The sequence below is a fragment of the Geotrypetes seraphini genome, chromosome 2 (assembly GCF_902459505.1).
Source record: "Geotrypetes seraphini chromosome 2, aGeoSer1.1, whole genome shotgun sequence".
Classification (NCBI taxonomy): Eukaryota; Metazoa; Chordata; class Amphibia; order Gymnophiona; family Dermophiidae; genus Geotrypetes; species Geotrypetes seraphini.
This window is the reverse complement of record NC_047085.1, coordinates 385,636,149-385,655,025: the sequence shown is the minus strand read 5'-3', so window position 1 is coordinate 385,655,025 and position 18,877 is coordinate 385,636,149. Positions and strand designations below refer to the sequence as shown.

The window sequence follows — 18,877 nt, the reverse complement described above, 5'->3', positions numbered from 1 at the left end:
AAGTTCATCTGCAAACCAAGGGTTTTGCATTTTTTTTTTAATTGATAGTTTTCCTACATATCGGGGCCAGTGTTTCTATCAACTGTTCTGTTGCATTGTGCCAAGAAGTGATTTGTTCATTTATTGATAGGAGACTGAATTCTTCGATTTTTATATTAAAGGATGCAGCAATCGATGAAGATTCAATTTTATTATAATCTCGGTAAATGATTGTTTTTGGAAAGGCAGTATTCTTAAATGGATTTGAAGCAATAGTTTATAGTAATTAAAAAAATAGTCTGACCAAGGGACAGGAGTTATAGTAGGTTTTGAGAAAGTATCTTTTTGATAAGTAGAGGTGAGGATCATATCTAATGTATGTCCCGCAGTATGGGTAGAGTCTTTAACTAGAGTAGAAAGATTTAGGATTGAGATTAATTCAGTAAATTCTGTTGTAAAAGCATTATCTATATTATCCAGATAAATATTAAAATCCACTAGTATTACCGTATTGGATGATTGAGAATTAAAATCAAATAACAATGCTTGCAAGGAGTCAAAAATTTCCTTTCTCATTGGGAGGTGGGGGGGGGGGTATATAGTAGCAAAAAGTCGGTTAGTGGAGAAGTGTTTACTTTAAAATGTAAGAATTCAATTATAGCTCCAGTTGGAGATTGGTCTACTTTGAGTAATAAAGAGTGTTTAAAAAGCACTGCTAGGCCACCTCCCTTCTTTCCTATCCGATGGTTATAAATATATGAGAATCCTAAGGGACAAGAATAAGAGAGCTATGCTTCCTCTCCTGTAGTGAGCCATGTTTCTGTTAGACAAAGAATATCTAGGTTATATTGCTGTATTGTATCTTTGATAATGTGAAAATTACTTTTAATTGATCTATTGTACTATTAGAATGGGTAGTAATTGGAATAATTAAAGGAATTTCAGTGTATTGTGAAGGTCGAGAAAGTAAAGACTCACCCCTCTTTGCTGATCTGTTACCCCAGAAAGCTGGTATCTGGTACGATGAGTCTTCCATTGAGTTTTGAATTAAGAGTAACCGAAGAAGAATTATAATGAGTAAAAAGAGAGTTGGCTTGATAGATGAAAATCTATTTGAGGAGGTGCACCAAGGCCGCGCATCAAGGAGCAAGACTTGCTCCTTGTTCGCACTCCTTTGGCGTGCACCGCAAAGGAGGTCAATTTAAATGACATGTACCCTCCCACTGGCATATATGCACAAGTCGCACAAGAAAATGAGCAAATAACTGGGATAATCTGAAACTGGGGAATCAGTTAAACAAAGTGTAGAGAAAAAAAGACTCAGATATAACCGCACCCACCCATTAACAAAATAATATAAGGGTAGGTACAAAATATACCATCATGCGTCAGAAAAAAACTCCAAACAGACCAATACAACAGGGACGCTTTAAGAATTTTATGGATGTTTGGGAGTCACTGGCTAAATATTGTAAAGTGGAATAATTTTTCATTTTGTGGACATGCAAACATACACATCCTGGGGGGGGGGGGAATGGTATTGATATAGGAATTTATGAATAGTTTCATGAAGATTTTAATATATTTGTATTGGGTGGGAGGGAGGGGATAAAAATAATAGAGCATTAATGTTATACATTTGTTGTGCTTGGTTTGGAATACCCATATTTGTGATTCATTTGTTGAAAAATCAATAAAGATTTATTTAAAAACAAACAAACAAAACCAAAAACAACATTCTGTAGTGAAACACTACTGCCACCTTCAAATTTAAACACAATTCCATATTTTTTAAAAATATAACCACAATGTCACTTCAATCGCGCAACTCCTCTTCTCAGTTCACTTCATTAGCTCCATATCCATTTCTGTACACAGTCCAAATTTCTCTTGCTGATATTAAGGGATTGTGGTGGTGTTGGGGAAATCATAAAACAGTGCTTTTTGCCGACACCTTATTGTATGTTGAGAACCCTACTCTGATCCTCCCAATAATATTGCAGGTTATGGGAGTTTGGCCCTGTAGCGGGAGACAGCGTGTCCAGATTGTTCCCGAGGAGAGGCAGCGTGGGAGCCCTGCTCTGCCCCTCTCCCTGACCGAAAGGGAACATTTAAAAGAGCACAGTGCTAACGACACTCAGGTAATCACTTAGATTTAAGCACAACTAACTTGTTGCTATACCTTACCATACGCAAAGGCTGGAATACCTTGTTAAACTTAATTCGTGGGTAAACCTTGTTATTTTTAATTTGTAAAACCTGTCTCCGCCAGGATCGGGTTATCAGTTAGCTTCACTCTCAACTAACCTGCTGTACCTAGTTATACTTAACAGTTGGTATACCTTGCTATACTTAATTTTGTTGGTTGTACCTTGTAATATTGTATATTACCTTGTAATATTGCTATACTTAATTTTGTTGGTTGTACCTTGTAATATTGTAATTGTTGTTTTCATCTCACACTATCCTGTTTAAACATCTAAGAGCACTAAGAACAACTCTCACCACTCAGGCATAGGCAATCCAAAGAGACAGATAACACCAATAGAGCAAAGAACTCCAGAACCAACACCCCTTTTTACACACAAAAATGGCAACACGCACATTTAAACTCATCCTAGTCCTACTACTGCTCTCCCTACTCATAGAGAAATGGAAAACTGCAGGATACCACACACATTCTATACCCATCCTCACAACAACACACAGACTGGTTCAACCCAACAGGAAAGTCCAAACCCCCAGAACCCTGACACCTTGTCCATCATCCAACCACAAAAACATTCTCACAATCTGGGGAAAAAGACCCCCAACAAAACCTAAGACAAGACCACAAAAACTTCAAACACCTTCCAGAACACTAATCAATACACTAACTACTCACCCTCTCATAAAATTAACATCAATAGCATGCGCATATATGAATATACGATCTATCAACCCAAAGACAGAACTAATCAAAGACTGGCTGATCAAAGATAATCTAGGTTGCCTCTTCCTAGCCAAAACCTGGCTCACTTCTGACTCAGACCCTAGCATTACTGAATTCTGCCCAAACGGATACAAACTAAAGCTAGTATGTAGAGAAAAGAGAAGAGGAGGAGGTCTAGCAATCATTGCAAAAAACAACTTCAACATTAAAGTCCTAGCCATGCACTCCACCCCCCACCTAGACCTTCTAGCCTGCCAACTTTCTGACAACACTCTCACAGGAACTCTGAACTGCCTTCTCTGCTATGTCACACCAGGAAAATGGAACACCTCTAAACAAGAACTCGAAGAATTTATCCTCCAGCATTCCCTCTCCTCCACACATAACCTGATCCTAGGAGACATCAATCTCCACTTAGAAGACCACACCTCCAAACAAGTATCGGACATTCTTTCATACCTCAACACCCTATCTTACCAGATACTCAATCCCGAACCCACGCATGAAAAGGGCCATCATCTCGATATAGCCGCTTACACTTCCCCCAACCTTAACACACAAAACATCCACATCACCAACGGCTCATGGCATCCCACCTTATGGTCTGATCATTTCAAGTACACCTTCACAATTAACTGGGTGCAGAATAACAACAAACCCACGCCACACACAACAAGCTTCAAGTCCAGAAAGAAAATCGAACCTACCACATTCTGGGACACAGTAGACCCAGAAATAGACCTAAACAATCCCAAAGGATTCATAAACACCTGGCGCTCCACAAGTGAATCCGCTTTACACAAACTAGCACCACTAAAAACAAAAAATAAAATATGCAGACCATCAGACAAATGGTTTGACGCCGAACTCCTACACCTAAAAAGACAATGCAGACAATTAGAAAGGACATGGAAAAAACAGAAACAAGACCACACCAAAACAGAATGGAGACACCAAATCAAACAATACAAAATCAAACTGAAGGAAAAAAGAACAGACTACTACTCCAAACTCATTGGCACCGATAAACTGGACACAAAAAAACTTTTCAACCTTGTCAGAAATCTCACTGATACCAAACCCCACCTCGCCACCCTAGGAAACCAAACTCCAACAGCTTCCCAACTAGCGGACCATTTCAAACACAAAATCATCACAATCAGATCCATATTCAACAACTCTCGAAACATCTTAGAAGAGATACTAACAAAACCCACAAAAGACGAAGCCACCTCAGCAGATAGGATCTGGACCGACTTCCCAACAACACAATGGTCAGACCTAGACCGGCTGTACAAAAAATACAGCAAATCTTCATGTGATTTGAACAATTGTCCTCCTTATCTACTAGCTACAGCATCCACTAAATTCACAGCTGGTCTCACGCTATGGCTGCAAACCACCCTAAGGGAAGGTCAGTTCCCTCCGGAACTTGGCGAAATCATAATTACTCCCATACTAAAAGACCCCAAAGGCCCAATAGACAGCCCAACAAATTATAGACCAATCGCTTCTATACCTCTATACGTCAAACTCATAGAGGGTCTAGTAGCACAATATCTCGCCAATTACCTAGAAGACCACCACATCCTACACCCAACTCAATCCTGATTCAGAACCAATCACAGTACTGAAACACTTCTGGTTTCCCTACTAGACATAGCCCGTCTGCACCTCAGCAAAGGAAATAAGTTACTAATCATCCAACCTGATCTTTCAGCAGCATTCGACTTAGTTGACCATTCCATACTACTCCAGATACTAGATGCCATAGGAATATCAGGTAATGTTCTCAACTGGTTCCAAGGATTCCTCAAAACAAGATCATACAGAGTCAAGTCAAATGATCTTCTATCCGACTCATGGTCAAACCCCTGCGGAGTTCCACAAGGATCCCCTCTATCGCCCATACTTTTCAACCTCTTCATAGCATCCCTAGGCACGGCCCTAGATGCCCTAAACATTACATCCTTCAGCTACGCGGATGATATAACCATCCTCCTCCCCTTCGACATCCAAGACCCCACCTCCAACGGACGCCTGAAAACAACATTGGAAACTGTAGAAAAATGGATGACGAACCACAAGTTAAAACTGAATGTGGAGAAAACCAAATTCCTACTACTAGAGAAGGAACAAAAACCATCCCTAACAGAACTAGATGTAAACACAATCAAATATCCAATACAGAATACTCTCAAAATTCTGGGAACACAATGCAAACACAAATACACAAAACCATAAAAAAAGCATTCTTCACCATGCGAAACCTAAGAAAAATAAGAAAATTCTTTTCCAAAGAACACTTCAAGATCATTGTACAATCCCTCATACTCAGCTCCTTAGATTACTGCAACAGCCTCTACCTACCTTGCCCAAATACTATGATAAAACAACTACAGACCGTTCAGAACACAACTATCAGACTCATCTACTCGCTCAGCAAATTCGACCACGTCACACCCGCCTATGTAGACTCTCACTGGCTTCCGATAAAAGCAAGAACTCAATTCAAACTCTACTGCTTACTTTTCAAAGTAACCCATGGAATGGCCCCCAATTACCTGAACAACCGTCTTTGCCACTACCAACTACCCAGATCAAGAAGAACTCAGAATCTTTTCACCTTCCCCCCTCATAATGGTACCCGACGTAAGAAACTTTACGACAGCCTTCTAGCAACTCAGGCAGCGAAAATTGACCCCACCATCACCAAACTGATGATCAAAACAACAGACATCAAAGTGTTTCGGAAAGAAATCAAAACATTTCTTTTCAAAAAACACGTCCTTATTAATATTCCCCTCCCCAATCGCACATGCACTCTCCCCAGCAAATAACACACTAGTCATCCCCTTGAACCTCATTTACCAAAAATATCCAAACTCCTAAATAAGCATCTCCCTTAGGTATCCATTTAACCTTCTCCTAAATAAGCATCTCCCTTAGGTATCCACTTAACTGATTCCTTCAAAGTTAGGTATCTTTCTTCAGTTGCCTATATTGTTTTCCCCACTGAACCTTGTAACTACTTGAACCCTGTCAAGTTATTCTATCGATAAATCCAGATATCTTATACTTGTATTTCTATACCACAACATGTAATTTACTTAAATCGTTGTAATGTAATTCTCTCGGTAATGTCCTGATCTCTTTTAACTGTAATCCGCTTAGAACCGCAAGGCACAGGCGGAATAGAAATCACAAATGTAATGTAATGTAATGTTTACAGTCAATCTTGACATAACCAAATTAATGGGAGTTACTACCACTCAGGATGAAGAGACACTGCTGCAACAATATTTCCTTTTAAGTGAGCAAATATAGGTATTCAGTATCTTAGATTACCAGAAATTTAAAGAAGCTGTATACCCATAATTATAAGATTTTCCAGTATGAATGAATTTAGTTAAGTGGAAGGGGAACTGCTTATCCTGGTGAGGGTGAACTGTAGCTATCAAAATGAATGTTCCTCCCAGGCTTTTGTTTTTATTTCAAACTTTACTCTTGGAGATATCAAAATGGGTATTACTTAATCTCTAATGAGATATTAATACCTTTATATGGGGTGGAAAATCTCTTAGGTTGTCGAAATGTTTGTTGTGGCAGTATGTTGAATTTGGGGGTAGGGCTTTTCCTAATGTGTTATGGTATTATTGGGAATTTCAATTACAGCAGCTACTGGATTGGGAAATGAATTCACATAAAGCAGGGGTATGGATGAACAAGACACTTCTCATTATTTCTACTGAGACATCTACCATGGATTTCTAGTCCCGAAAAAGTAGTATTGGAATCAAGTTTCCAATCCTTTCTTGATACATTTGTTAAGAGATTTGGAGACTAGTTGGAACTACTGTAGGTTTGAGAAGAGGTCGCCAGTGTCCTCTTTAGTCCTATTAGATACAAGCCCACTTTTGGAGTTGGGTAGGGGAAAGGGTTGCTTCATCTCAGGCAGTTGCTAGATGTGGAGGAAATCTTTACTTTTGAAGAATTAAAAAGACACCTATAATCTTACTACTATGGATCTATTTCCATATATGCAAGTTAAACATTTTATGAGTTCTCAGGCTTGGCTGACAGATGGCTTAGAGAAGAGAAAGCATCCTGAGAATCTGTGGATGGTTCTGGGGAAACAAAGATCCTATTTCAATCATGTACCAATAACTTGGTGGAAAAAAAGTAAATAAAATATACATTTATGGTCAATGGGAAGGAGATTTAGGGACAGAGCTCACCCAAGAGGAATGGAGGACAGTGTTTCATGACATCAAAAAATCTTCTGTGTATTGATTAAGGAAAATGCATTTAAAAATGGTCTTGTTGGTATTATACATCAGTCAAACTGAAAACTATGTTTCCAGCCAGTGTCACTGATATCTGTTGGAGGTGTTCAGAAGAGTGAGGGTTCTTGGTGAATTTGTGGGAAAGTACAGGCTTACTGCACTGATATACAGTAACTAAACTTATGGATCCAAATAGCAAGCGAGATTTATATGACTGTGCTTGGCAGCACCGAGATAGCTGCCAAGCAGAAGGAATCTAGTGGCACTGGATATTGTGCCTTAAAATAGTGTGAGACTTGGAGCAATTGACTGACACATGTCATGGAAGTCCATTCTGCAGTGGAAGACCATTCCAATGATCAACCACCCTTTAAGTGAAGAAATACTTCCTGGTATCACTATGAAATCTCCCACCCCGAGTTTCAACGGATGTCCTCTTGTTGCCATAGGTCCTTTAATTAAAAAGATATCCTCTTCTACCTCAATACGGCCCGTGACATATTGGAATGTCTCAATCATGTCTCCCCTTTCTCTACGTTCCTCGAGTGAGTATAGCTGCAACTTACCCAGCCGTTCCTCATACGGGAGATCCTTGAGTCCTGAGACCATCCTGGTGGCCATTCGCTGAACTGACTCAATTCTCAGCACATCCGTTTGATAATGTGATCTCCAGAATTGTACACAATATTCCAGATGAGGTCTCACCATGGATCTGTACAACGGCATTATAACTTCGGGCTTCCGGCTGACGAAACTTCTTCGGATACAACCCATCATTTGTCTAGCCTTGGATGAAGCTTTCTCCACTTGATTGGCAGTCTTCATGTCTTCACTAATGATCACTCCCAAGTCTCGTTCTGCTGCAGTTCTTGCTAAGGTCTCACCATTTAGGGTGTAAGTTCTGCATGGATTTCTGCTGCCAAGGTGCATGACCTTACACTTTTTGGCATTAAAACTTAGTTGCCAAGTTGAGGACCAATGTTCCAGTAAGAGTAGGTCCTATGTCATACAGTTGGGCACTGTGCTTTTGCCTACTATGTTGCATAGTTTGGCGTCATCGTCGAATAATGTAATTTTACCTCAAAGCTCCTGAGCCAGGTTCCTTACAAAGATATTAAATAGGATCGGACCCAAGACCGAGCCCTGCGGCACTCCACTGATCACTTCTGATGTTTCAGAAATAGTACCGTACACCACCATCCTTTGAAGTCTACCTCTGAGCCAGTCTTTTACCCATAAAGTTAATGTTTTTCCTAATCCCATCAAACTCATCTTTCTCAATAACCTGCGGTGCGGGACATTCCCTCCTGCCAGAACACCCTCCCACCCAATGACCAACCAACCCCTCCTACCCAACCGATGACCACACCTCCACCCACCAGGTGGTCCCCCTAAAGGGGAAACCACCCCTTTGTAAATAGAAGGTCTGACCGGAGGGAGGCATACACCCTCTGGCCAGCAGATCCACCACTGGAAAATGGTGGGCCTTCCCCTTCCCAATGCATTCTGAAATGAACCAAGGAGAAGCCCAAGGCCCTGCCCTGATTGGTTCAGATGCCATAGGAGGGGCCTTAGGTACCTAGGCCAACTGGAGTCATAGACATCCTTCCAAATGCATTCTGGGATGCACTGGGAGGGGCATAAGACTCCAACTGGCCAGTTATCCAACTCCCATCCCATGGGAGAGGTTTTAGATATCTGGCCATAGTCTTTGGCTACACAGTAACGTACAGTCAATTTAATATCCAATTTGCAAGTTCTTCCGGAATTAATCCAGGTACCTCTCCTCCCTTGTAACCAAAAAAAACCCCAAAAAACCCAAAACTGTTGTAACTTCACTGGAAATGTCCAGTTAGCTCTTTTGTAATCCGCCTTGAACTGCAAGGTATAGGCGGAATAGAAGTCCCTAATGTAATGTAATGTAATGTAATCCCAGAATGCACTGGGAGGCCTTAGATTCCAGTTGGCCCAGGTGCATAAGGCCCCTCTTATGGGCAATCCAACAGATTTGTGTTGTAATCTAAGAAAAGGTACCACGTCTTATTGCATGCTAAACTCAATGAGGCAACTATGTCAGTTTGGTTCCATTTATCAGATACAATAATTTGTTAATTGAAAAAGTATATCTCTGGCAAATGAAATGATAGAAAGATGTGGTTTGTTGCATTTGAATCAGCATCTTCTTGATTACCTAGCTAGCTGAATAACTTAATTTCTACGACTTGGTCTTTTTTCTTAGATTCTGACACATTTAAAAAGTCTCAAACGTGTTGAGAGGACTTGACATGGCTGTGTTTCAGCAACAATACCTGAGTCAGGAGTCTTTCAACCCTTCCAGTCAGACAGTTAGAAACAAAACTGGTATATGTGAATTCAAAGATAATTTACTTGAGTGATCAACGCTCCAACAACTGTATATAAATACAGGATAGCATTGGTACAGGAAGTGGCTAATAAAATGTCCAGTGATATTTGTGATAGAGCATTTAGGAACAGACAATAATCACAACATGTATACTTTAGAAGAAAGGTGGGAGATGGAAGATATGAAACATTTAAATACCTCTGTGGAATAAATGCAGAGGAAGCAGTCCTCTTTTGATTGAATCTGGAACAAGAACTGATAGGAAAGCAGACAGACTTGGGAGTAATCTAAAGAAATATTTTATGGAAATCATGATGGCTAATTTTTTTTTTTTTTTTAATTATTTATTTATCAAATTTTTACATGTTATAAATCAAGTATCCACTTGTACAGAAAGTTGAAGAAAAGCAGGAAAATAATACTCAAAAGTAAAATACATGGTAATCAAGTAAAATAAAATAAAATTTTTAGCTTAAATTCAGCTCAAGTCCTCAAAATTAGATCCAAGAAGGATAAGGCGGACTTAGTAACAAATACTAACAACTATCAATTCAATAGGAAAACAAGATCCCTTGGCTGAGGAAGGATATCATTATTCAAATGCACTTCACTTTGATTTTGATTTTCCTTCATCCAGCCGAGTTCCTACCAAAAAGGCTGTCAACTGGAATGGTTCAAAGAATACATATTTCTTCATATGGTATTGTATTACACATTTACAAGGGTGTCGAAGAAAAAAAGTCCCACCAAGAGATATAACCCCTGGTTTCAACAAAAGAAACTCTCGTCTTCTTCTCTGGGTTTCCCGTGCCAAGTCTGGAAACATTAATATTTTTTGTCCAAGAAATTCTTTCATTTTGTTTCTAAAGAACAATCTAAGCAACCAGTTTTTATCTGGGGCAAGAGCCACAATAAGAAGCAATGTTGCCGGAGATGCAAGCTCTCTATCCGAAAGTTCCAAAATTGCTGAAACATTAATTGGTTGATTATTCTCCTGTTGTTTAGATGGTGATTTAATAGGTTTCGTTGGTAGGTAATATACTTGAGTAAGTGGTGGTAATGTATCCTCTGGAATACCCAAAATCTCCAACATATAACGTTTCAACATATCCCTAGGCGTCACCGAGGGTATCTTAGGAAAATTAATCAGTCGGAGATTATTATTACGCGAAAAATTCTCCAAAGTTTCCAATTTTCTACGCATATTTGTATTATCTTTTATTATTGCTTCATTAAGCTGTTTTGATGCTTTTAATTCCTGTTGTATATTCTCAATAGAATTCTTAGATTCACCAATTTCAACTTTTATATTTTTTATCTCAGTTTCTTGAAGAGTAATTTTATTTTCCAGCTGCAAAAGCTGGGGCTTGACAGACTTGGCTAGGTCAGCCACCAAATCCCAAATTGAATCCAGTGTTACTTCTCTGGGTTTTTCAATAACATATGAAGAATTAAAAGTTTGAATAGTCTCACCCGTTTTCAGCTGTTCCTGGTAATCCTTCTGCTGGCCTGAAGTAGTCCCTGATGTTTCCAATTCCTCAATATTCTTTGGACTCACCTGAAAACTCAGGGAGTCCATCTCCACGCTCCCCTCACTGTTCTCCCTGGCCTCCGATGGTAGATGCCTGCCTTCTACCGGCAGCTCCTCCTCTCGTGGGGAGCTGGTAACCTGAGGAGGTGGGGGAGGTGCCCTAACGTCGGGGCTCAGCGTAGTCTCCAGCCCCAAGGAGATCGCCTCATTCCCGCCCCTCTGAGGCGTCTCCAGCGGGGGCACCGACGCTGCCGGGACATCCTGCATTCGACGCAGGAGTTCTTCTATGTTGCCGAACGAGGGGACCGCCGAATGCTGCGAGGCTCCAGCGGCGCTGCGGCCTCTCCTCTTCGGCATTCTGAGTAAGTAACTCTTTCCAAAGAAAAGTTTTCAGAAAATCTCCGGCGTGCTGCTCAGCGTCCGGGACCGTCGGCCATCTTGGATCATGATGGCTAATTTTAACAGCCTCCCAGTGGAGGGAGTGGAGAAGAGAATTGAATATTAATTCAAGAATGCATGGGAGAAGCACAGAGAACTTCTGAAGGAGATGAAGGGATTGCTGAGACTAATAGCTGGTAAGGATGGGCAGACTGGATAGTCTATCTGTCGTCATTTACTATGCTTTTATAGTTGGGGACCAAGAATAAATTTTTATAAGGAAACAGAAAAGGTGCTGGTTACTCAGAACTGGCAACTATCCCTTAAAAAAAGCTCCGACAGTCAACAAAAGGAAAGCTAGGGACCTCCCTCCACTTCAAAATCACTGAGCTCTGGAACAACCTTACCTCCCCTCTTCGGAACTTGAGCTCACTCCAAGTTTTCCGCAAACATCTGAAAACCTGGCTTTTCTCAAAAAATGTAAGTCTCCCTCCAACTTAGGAATCAAGGAAACTCTTATATCTTGGCATCCCAAGTCCTCTAAATTTTCTTCACACTTCTACCTCTAACCCTCTGTTGTAGTTCCTTCCTATTTCTCCTACTGTAAACCGCGTCGAGCTCTATGAACGTGGAAATGATGCGGTATACAAACCTAAGGATTAGATTAGATTAGAAAAGGTCCAGTTTTTTAACCGTTTAATTGACAAATGGTGAAAATGGCTGCTTTACGTAACTTGATGCTGAACGAGAGCAACAATGGCAAGTAACAGGCATTTGGAGATGCAGATCTCCCATAATAGCATAGAAACTCTATGTTGCTTCTGAGCAACAATGCCAAATAAAGGGTTAAATACTGTCTTCTATAGTGAAAGGGAAAGTCTGGGGACAAACTTTAGTGGCAGAAGACGCTGACAAAAATATTACAGTACCATCAGTAACTTGATAGATATCTGGAAAATTTGGAAAATTACAATTGGAAAACATGTATACAGTATTCAGAACTCAGTCTTTCAGCTTGCCAGACTTCTGATCCTGATACTACTGTACTGGTGAAATACCTTTTTATCTTATGTTGCAGTTTATTGAGGGTAATATAAAATAAAATTGTAAAACCACTACTACTACATTTCTATTTTAAACTTTTCCCATCCTGATTGTGCTAATCCTACATGTTCTTTCTATGCTATAACTTTTTGTAGTTCTTCCCCTCTTCCATCCTGTTTCAGTCTGTTTTTGTACATCCATCTGAAATTTGTTCATGTATATTATTGTCCCCCCCCATTTTTAGAATTGTAATCGCTTTGAAATATTTGAAAATGTGTGTAAATCAAATTTTAAATAAAACTTGAACATTTCTATAGTACTGCTAGATGTACACAGCACTGTATACCTTATATGAAGGTACTTTGTCCCTAGAGGGCTCACAATCTAGGTTTTTGTACATGGGGCAATGAAGGGTTAAGCAACTTGACCAAGGTCACAAAGAGCTGCAGTGGGAACTGAACCCAGTTTCCCAGGATCACAGTCTGCTGCACTAACCTTTAGGCTATTTCTCCACTCCAGTTAAAATGTACCCAGTTTATATAGACTACAAAATTAAAGAAAAAAATACATGAATTTAAATACCAAATAAATTGGAGAATATACTGGACGTACTTGCCATCAGTATCTGATGCAGCTGCATAATGCATGGGGGAGCAGCCTCTTTCATCAAGGTCATTTACACTAGCCCCAGATCCCACAAGGGCAAACAGGCACTGATAATTACAATTGGCAGCAGCATAGTGCAGTGGAGTTCTGTATTGAGTTGATGAAAAGAGAAAACAGTTCTCACATTATCACAAGCTTATTCTTCATAAATTATATGCAGAGAACAGGATCCTTTGTACTTAACAAGCAGATTCCTACAGCAAATATAATGTGATCTTTGTACAGCTAGAACACAGTGTCAATGTGAAACAATTTTATTATTTCTATTCATAGTAACATAGTAAATGACAGCAGATAAAAGACCTGAATGGTCCTTCCAGTCTGCCCATAAGTGCCCATAAGTTATACTTATTAAAAAATACATGATTAAATTAACTTGTCTCTTCTTTGATATTTCTGGGCCATAGACTGTAAAGTCTGGTATTCAGTAAAATTATTTTTAAAGCATAAGTAAGCTTATCTGCTTATTGAAATATAGGGCAACAAAAATGACAAAGAATAAAACTAAAACAATACATTTTACCTTCCAAATTTGTCCTTTTTATTGAAATCCGCACCTGTGTTCAGTAAAAGGTTTAGGCATTCCAAGTTCCTAGAAGAAAAAGTACACACAAATGGTTTGATTTTAAGCTTTTGGAAAAAACAAATCTGATCTCCTTTTTCATGGATAACAACATAATAGCCTTACTAGGTCAGACCAATGGTCCATCAAGCCCAGCAGCCCATTCTCACCGTGGCCAATCCAGGTCCATAGTACCTGGCCAAAACCCAAGGAGTAGCAATATTCCATGCTACCAATCCAGGGTAAGCAGTGGCTTACCCCATGTCTTTCTCAATAACAGATTATGGATTTTTCCTCCAGGAACTTGTCCAAACCTTTCTTAAAACCAGCTGTGCTATCCGCTCTTACCACAAGCTCTGGCAATGCGTTCCAGAGCTTAACTATTCTCCGAGTGAAAAAATATTTCCTCCTATTGTTTTTTAAAAGTATTTCCCTGTAGAAGATGCAAATCTTGCCTTGATGTTTATCATCTCCATTAGCTAAATGCCCACTATCCTATCTACTGCTGTAGTTCCACATGGCACTCCACAACTGTTTGTGTAATAAGTTCATGATATCCCTCTCTTTTTATTAGAATCATAAACTGCCTAGAAGGTTCTACCGATTGAGCAGGGTAGCAATCTTAATAAATATGAAAAAAAAACCCAAAGCAAGAAGATATGCATATGTGACATTTTATACCAATATATCCAAAGTAAAATAAAAATCATGAAATATGATATGAATACATTGACAGGCATTTTGGCCTTGATTCTACACTGTGAATCGAAAAAAAACCCACACCAAAATGTTTTTTTGTTGTTTATCTTCTACAGAACTCGGCTGATTCTTATGAAATTTCGTGCGTCGTTTCCTGAATGAAGTTGATGTAAAATGTAAATATTTCCCACACCACAACACTACCTTGTGAAAATGAATTGTTGCCATTGGATACACACAGAAGCAAATGATAGTTTCTCTGTATCAAAATGGTTTTCACTGCAGAAGACCAGATTCTGATAAAGAACTTGCTACTGCTAAAAGGTTACAGCCGTCATCAATTGTTGAAAGAGCTCCCACAGAAGGGTTGGAATAAAAATGGCCTTGATGTGCTGCTACGCCAGATCCGAGCAACAGACACTGTGGATCGTAAGCCAGGCAGTGGACGACCACGTTTGATTCGCACACAAGAGCACATGGTATACAATCTTGTACTTAAGAACATAAGAACATAAGCATTGCCTCTGCTGGGTCAGACCAGGGGTCCATCGTGCCCGGCAGTCCGCTCCCGCGGCGGCCCCCCAGTCCGCTCCCGCGGACTGGGGGGCCGCCGCAAACACAATGCGCCACAAACACCACAATGCGCCACAAACACAATGAACAACTCACTAAATAGCAAGAGAAGCAGGACTAAGCCAGACAACTGCAGTTAGGATAATTGATGACAATCTGAAATTAAAGTGTCTTAAAAAGTGTCATGCCTACGAGTTAACTTTACAAAACAAAGACACATGCCTGAAACGGTGCAAGTAGCTTTTGACCAAGTACCCGGAGCACAGTGTCAGCTTCATCTGGTTTACAGATGAAAAGATATTTACAATAGCTCCACTGATTAACACACAGAATGATCACTTGCACGTGCCTTCAACAACACTGAAGCACGAGGTTTATGCTAAATGCCTAATACGGACCTGCCCAACCTTCAGACAACCAGTCATGGTCTCAGCTGCAATCTTGAAACTCAGATTCACAGATCTGTTCATCAATCCTGGGGTTAAGATGAACAGCGCATACTACCGAGGCATCCTTTTGATGCAGAAGCTGTTGCCAGCAATCCATCACACATCAGGAGACTACTTTATCTTCCAATAGGAAAATGCCCCAGCACATCATTTGTCCAGACCTCTGGCCTACAAATTCACCAGACCTAAACCCAGTTGACTACTGGGATTTGGGAGCTGATACAAGAACGTATTATCTGATACAAGAAGGATATCTGACATCGAAGACCTTAAACAGCACCTCATTTCTGTTTGGGCTGAGCTGAGGCAGAGCATTGTCGACAAGTCCATAGATCAGTGGTGACCAAGGTTGAGGGCATGCCTTTGTGGAAAGGTAGTGCGCTTCGGACATCTGCTTAATTGGAACATTACTTTTTGACTTTACATTTTTCTGCAAGATACGCCATAAGACATTTTAATGTGTTTTTATTCAGTTCACAGTTTGTTTTCACAAGGTACTGTGGTGCAGTAGGAAATATTTATATTATACATCAACTTCATTCAGGACACGACATGCTAAATTTCATAAGAATTAGCTGAGTTCTGTGGAAGATACAACAAAAAACATTTTGGTGTGTTTTTTTTGAGTTCACAGTTATAAATGGCACCTATCAATGTAGGCACCTAAGTTAATTTTTTTTTAATTGGTAAACTGGCTTTGACAATTGAAAGTGCCATTTAAAACCAATTAAAGAAAATTATTAATTAGCCAGTAGGCATAGTTAGGGGCAGAATAAGAGTGTGGATTGAGTTAGACGCTGGTATTTTAGGCCAATAAAACCTTGGCCTAAAATACCGGCACCTAAGCTGTAGGTGCCTAACTTGATTTAAGCGTCGCTAGGTGCAATTCAACAAATGGTGCCCACCTTTCAATGGCATGCGGTAGGAGCCATTTTCCCAGGCGACTACTGAGTTAGGCGCCGTTTATAGAATCAAGCCCTTTATGTTTATTCTGACTTAATAGGCAGCCCTTCATGCAAACCAAGCAAAGTGGTTTACAAAAGCAAACATTGCAGAATGAAGGAGGAAGAAAACCCAATCAAGTTTCAAGGCAGCAGGAGGGAGTATGAAGGCAGAAACAAAAGAAAGACAACTACTTCGGGACACAGTCAGTGGCCCAAAAGATCCAAGATAATGAGAGTCAGTGAGGGACAGGCAGCAAGTACTGATCTGCCCTAGCAATGTGTGGATTCCAATGGTTGTCTGTAAACTGTAAACTTTCATGAACCCACTCTGAATTTATTATAAAATTAGAATTTTATTGCTCCTTCATAAAAGTACAGTTACTTACCTGTAACAATTGTTATCAAAGGGCAGCAGGCAGATAATTCTCACATGTGGGTAACGCCATCCACAAAACCCAGCACGGACCGTCCAAAGTGAACTATCGCTTTAAAACTAAAAAAACTTCCTTACCGCACATGCGTGGGTGCCTTCCTGCCCACTGCCAACTTGCGGGACCATCAGTTCAGTATCAAGCTGAGAAGATAAAAAAGGGAAGGTGGGTGGTTTGTAAGAATATCTGCCTGCTGTCCTTGGATAACACCTATTACAGGTTAAGTAACTGTAACTGTACTTGAATGTGCTGTTCACTGCCATTGCCTGGACTTCCTCTCATCCCATGCTATCCTGGATCCACTTCAGTCAGGCTTTTGCCTACTGCATTCCATGGAAACTGTCCTTACTAAAGTTTCCAATGACCCGTTCTTGGCCAGATCCAAAGGCCTCTATCCTCATCCTTCTCAATCTGTCTGCCAACTTTCATACTGTTGATCACTGCCTCCTCCTTGATACGCTGTCCTTTCCTGGTTTTCTTCAGTATATGCAATGGCAGTTCTTCCTACACAGTTTTCCCACTGTTGATTAGTATACCTCAAGGCTCTGTCCTAGGACCATTCCTTTTCTCTATCTATACTTGCTCAATTGGAACGCTGATCTCCGGCTTATACGCTCTCTATCCAAAGCCCTCAACCCCTCCACGTTGAACATACTGATACATTCCCTGGTTATATCCTGTTTGGATTACTGCAGTGTCCTACATAACGGCATCACCCAAAAAAGAGGTCAGGCGTCTACAGATAATACAAAACACCGTAATAAAGCTTATTGAAAATGCAAAAAAAAAAAAAAATGATCATGTTGCACCGCTCTTAATAAAGGCACACTGGCTCACTATAACCCACAGAACATACAAACGTAAGGAAGTTCTTCTTAAGAAACATAGAAAGATGACGGCAGAAAAGGGCTATAGCCCATCAAGTCTGCCCACTCTACTGACCCACCCCATTAAGTCTGAGTACTAATGACCTATTTCCTAAACTCGACCCTCGTAAGGATCCTACTAGGGCATCCCATTTATTCTTAAAGTCAAGCACGCTGGTGGCCTTGATCACCTGCTCTGGAAGCTTGTTCCAGTGATCTACAACTCTTTCTGTGAAGAAATACTTCCTTACGTCACTATCGAATTTCCCTCCTCTGAGTTTGAGCGGATGCCCCCTTGTGACCGAGGGTCCTTTGAGAAAGAAGATGTCTTCTTCCACCTCGACACGTCCCGTGATGTATTTAAATGTCTCAATCATGTCCCCCCTCTCCCTGCGTTCCTCCAGAGTGTAGAGCTGCAGTTTGTTTAGTCTTTCTTCGTACGAGAGACCCTTGAGCCCCGAGATCATCCTAGTGGCCATCCGCTGAACCGACTCAACTCTAAGCACATCTTTACGGTAATGTGGCCTCCAGAATTGCACACAGTACTCCAGATGAGGTCTCACCATGGTTCTGTACAGTGGAATTATGACTTCAGATTTGCGGCTAACGAAGCTTCTATTGATACATCCCATAAATTGCCTTGCTTTGGATGAGGCCTTCTCCACTTGTTTGGCGGCCTTCATGTCTGCACTGATGATTACTCCCAAGTCTCTTTCTTCTGAAGTCCTAGCTAGTGTTTCTCCATTTAAGGTGTAAGGTTTGCATGGATTTCTGCTACCGAGATGCATAACCTTACATTTCTTAGCGTTGAAGCCCAGCTGCCATGTCGAGGACCAGTTTTCCAACGTAAGCAGATCCTGCGTCATACTATCCTGCAGATTGCTTTCACTTACTATATTACATAGTTTGGCGTCATCAGCGAATAGAGTTACCTTACCCTGAAGCCCTCGGGTCAAGTCCCTTATGAATATGTTAAAAAGGAGTGGACCCAGGACCGAGCCCTGTGGCACTCCGCTGGTCATCTCCGATGTCTCAGAGAGGGTGCCGTTGACCACCACCCTCTGACGTCTTCCACTCAGCCAATCATTGACCCATGCAATTAGTGTCTCACCTAACCCCATCGATTTCATCTTGTTTAATAGTCTACGGTGTGGGACGCTGTCGAAAGCCTT

At 40.6% G+C, this 18,877-nt stretch overlaps 1 protein-coding gene across 4 annotated transcripts in view; it reads right to left on the bottom strand.

The window, feature by feature from the left end:
• ANKRD28 (ankyrin repeat domain 28) overlaps positions 1–18,877 on the bottom strand; it is a 425,075-nt gene that overhangs the window by 161,598 nt on the left and 244,600 nt on the right. For all 4 annotated transcript variants that reach the window (XM_033930721.1, XM_033930723.1, XM_033930720.1 and 1 more), the window contains 2 exons: positions 13,705–13,773; positions 13,128–13,268 (listed from right to left, as the gene is read on the bottom strand). In XM_033930721.1, coding sequence (XP_033786612.1) covers positions 13,128–13,268; positions 13,705–13,773 — 210 coding nt within the window. The remainder of the gene's footprint in view (positions 1–13,127; positions 13,269–13,704; positions 13,774–18,877) is intronic.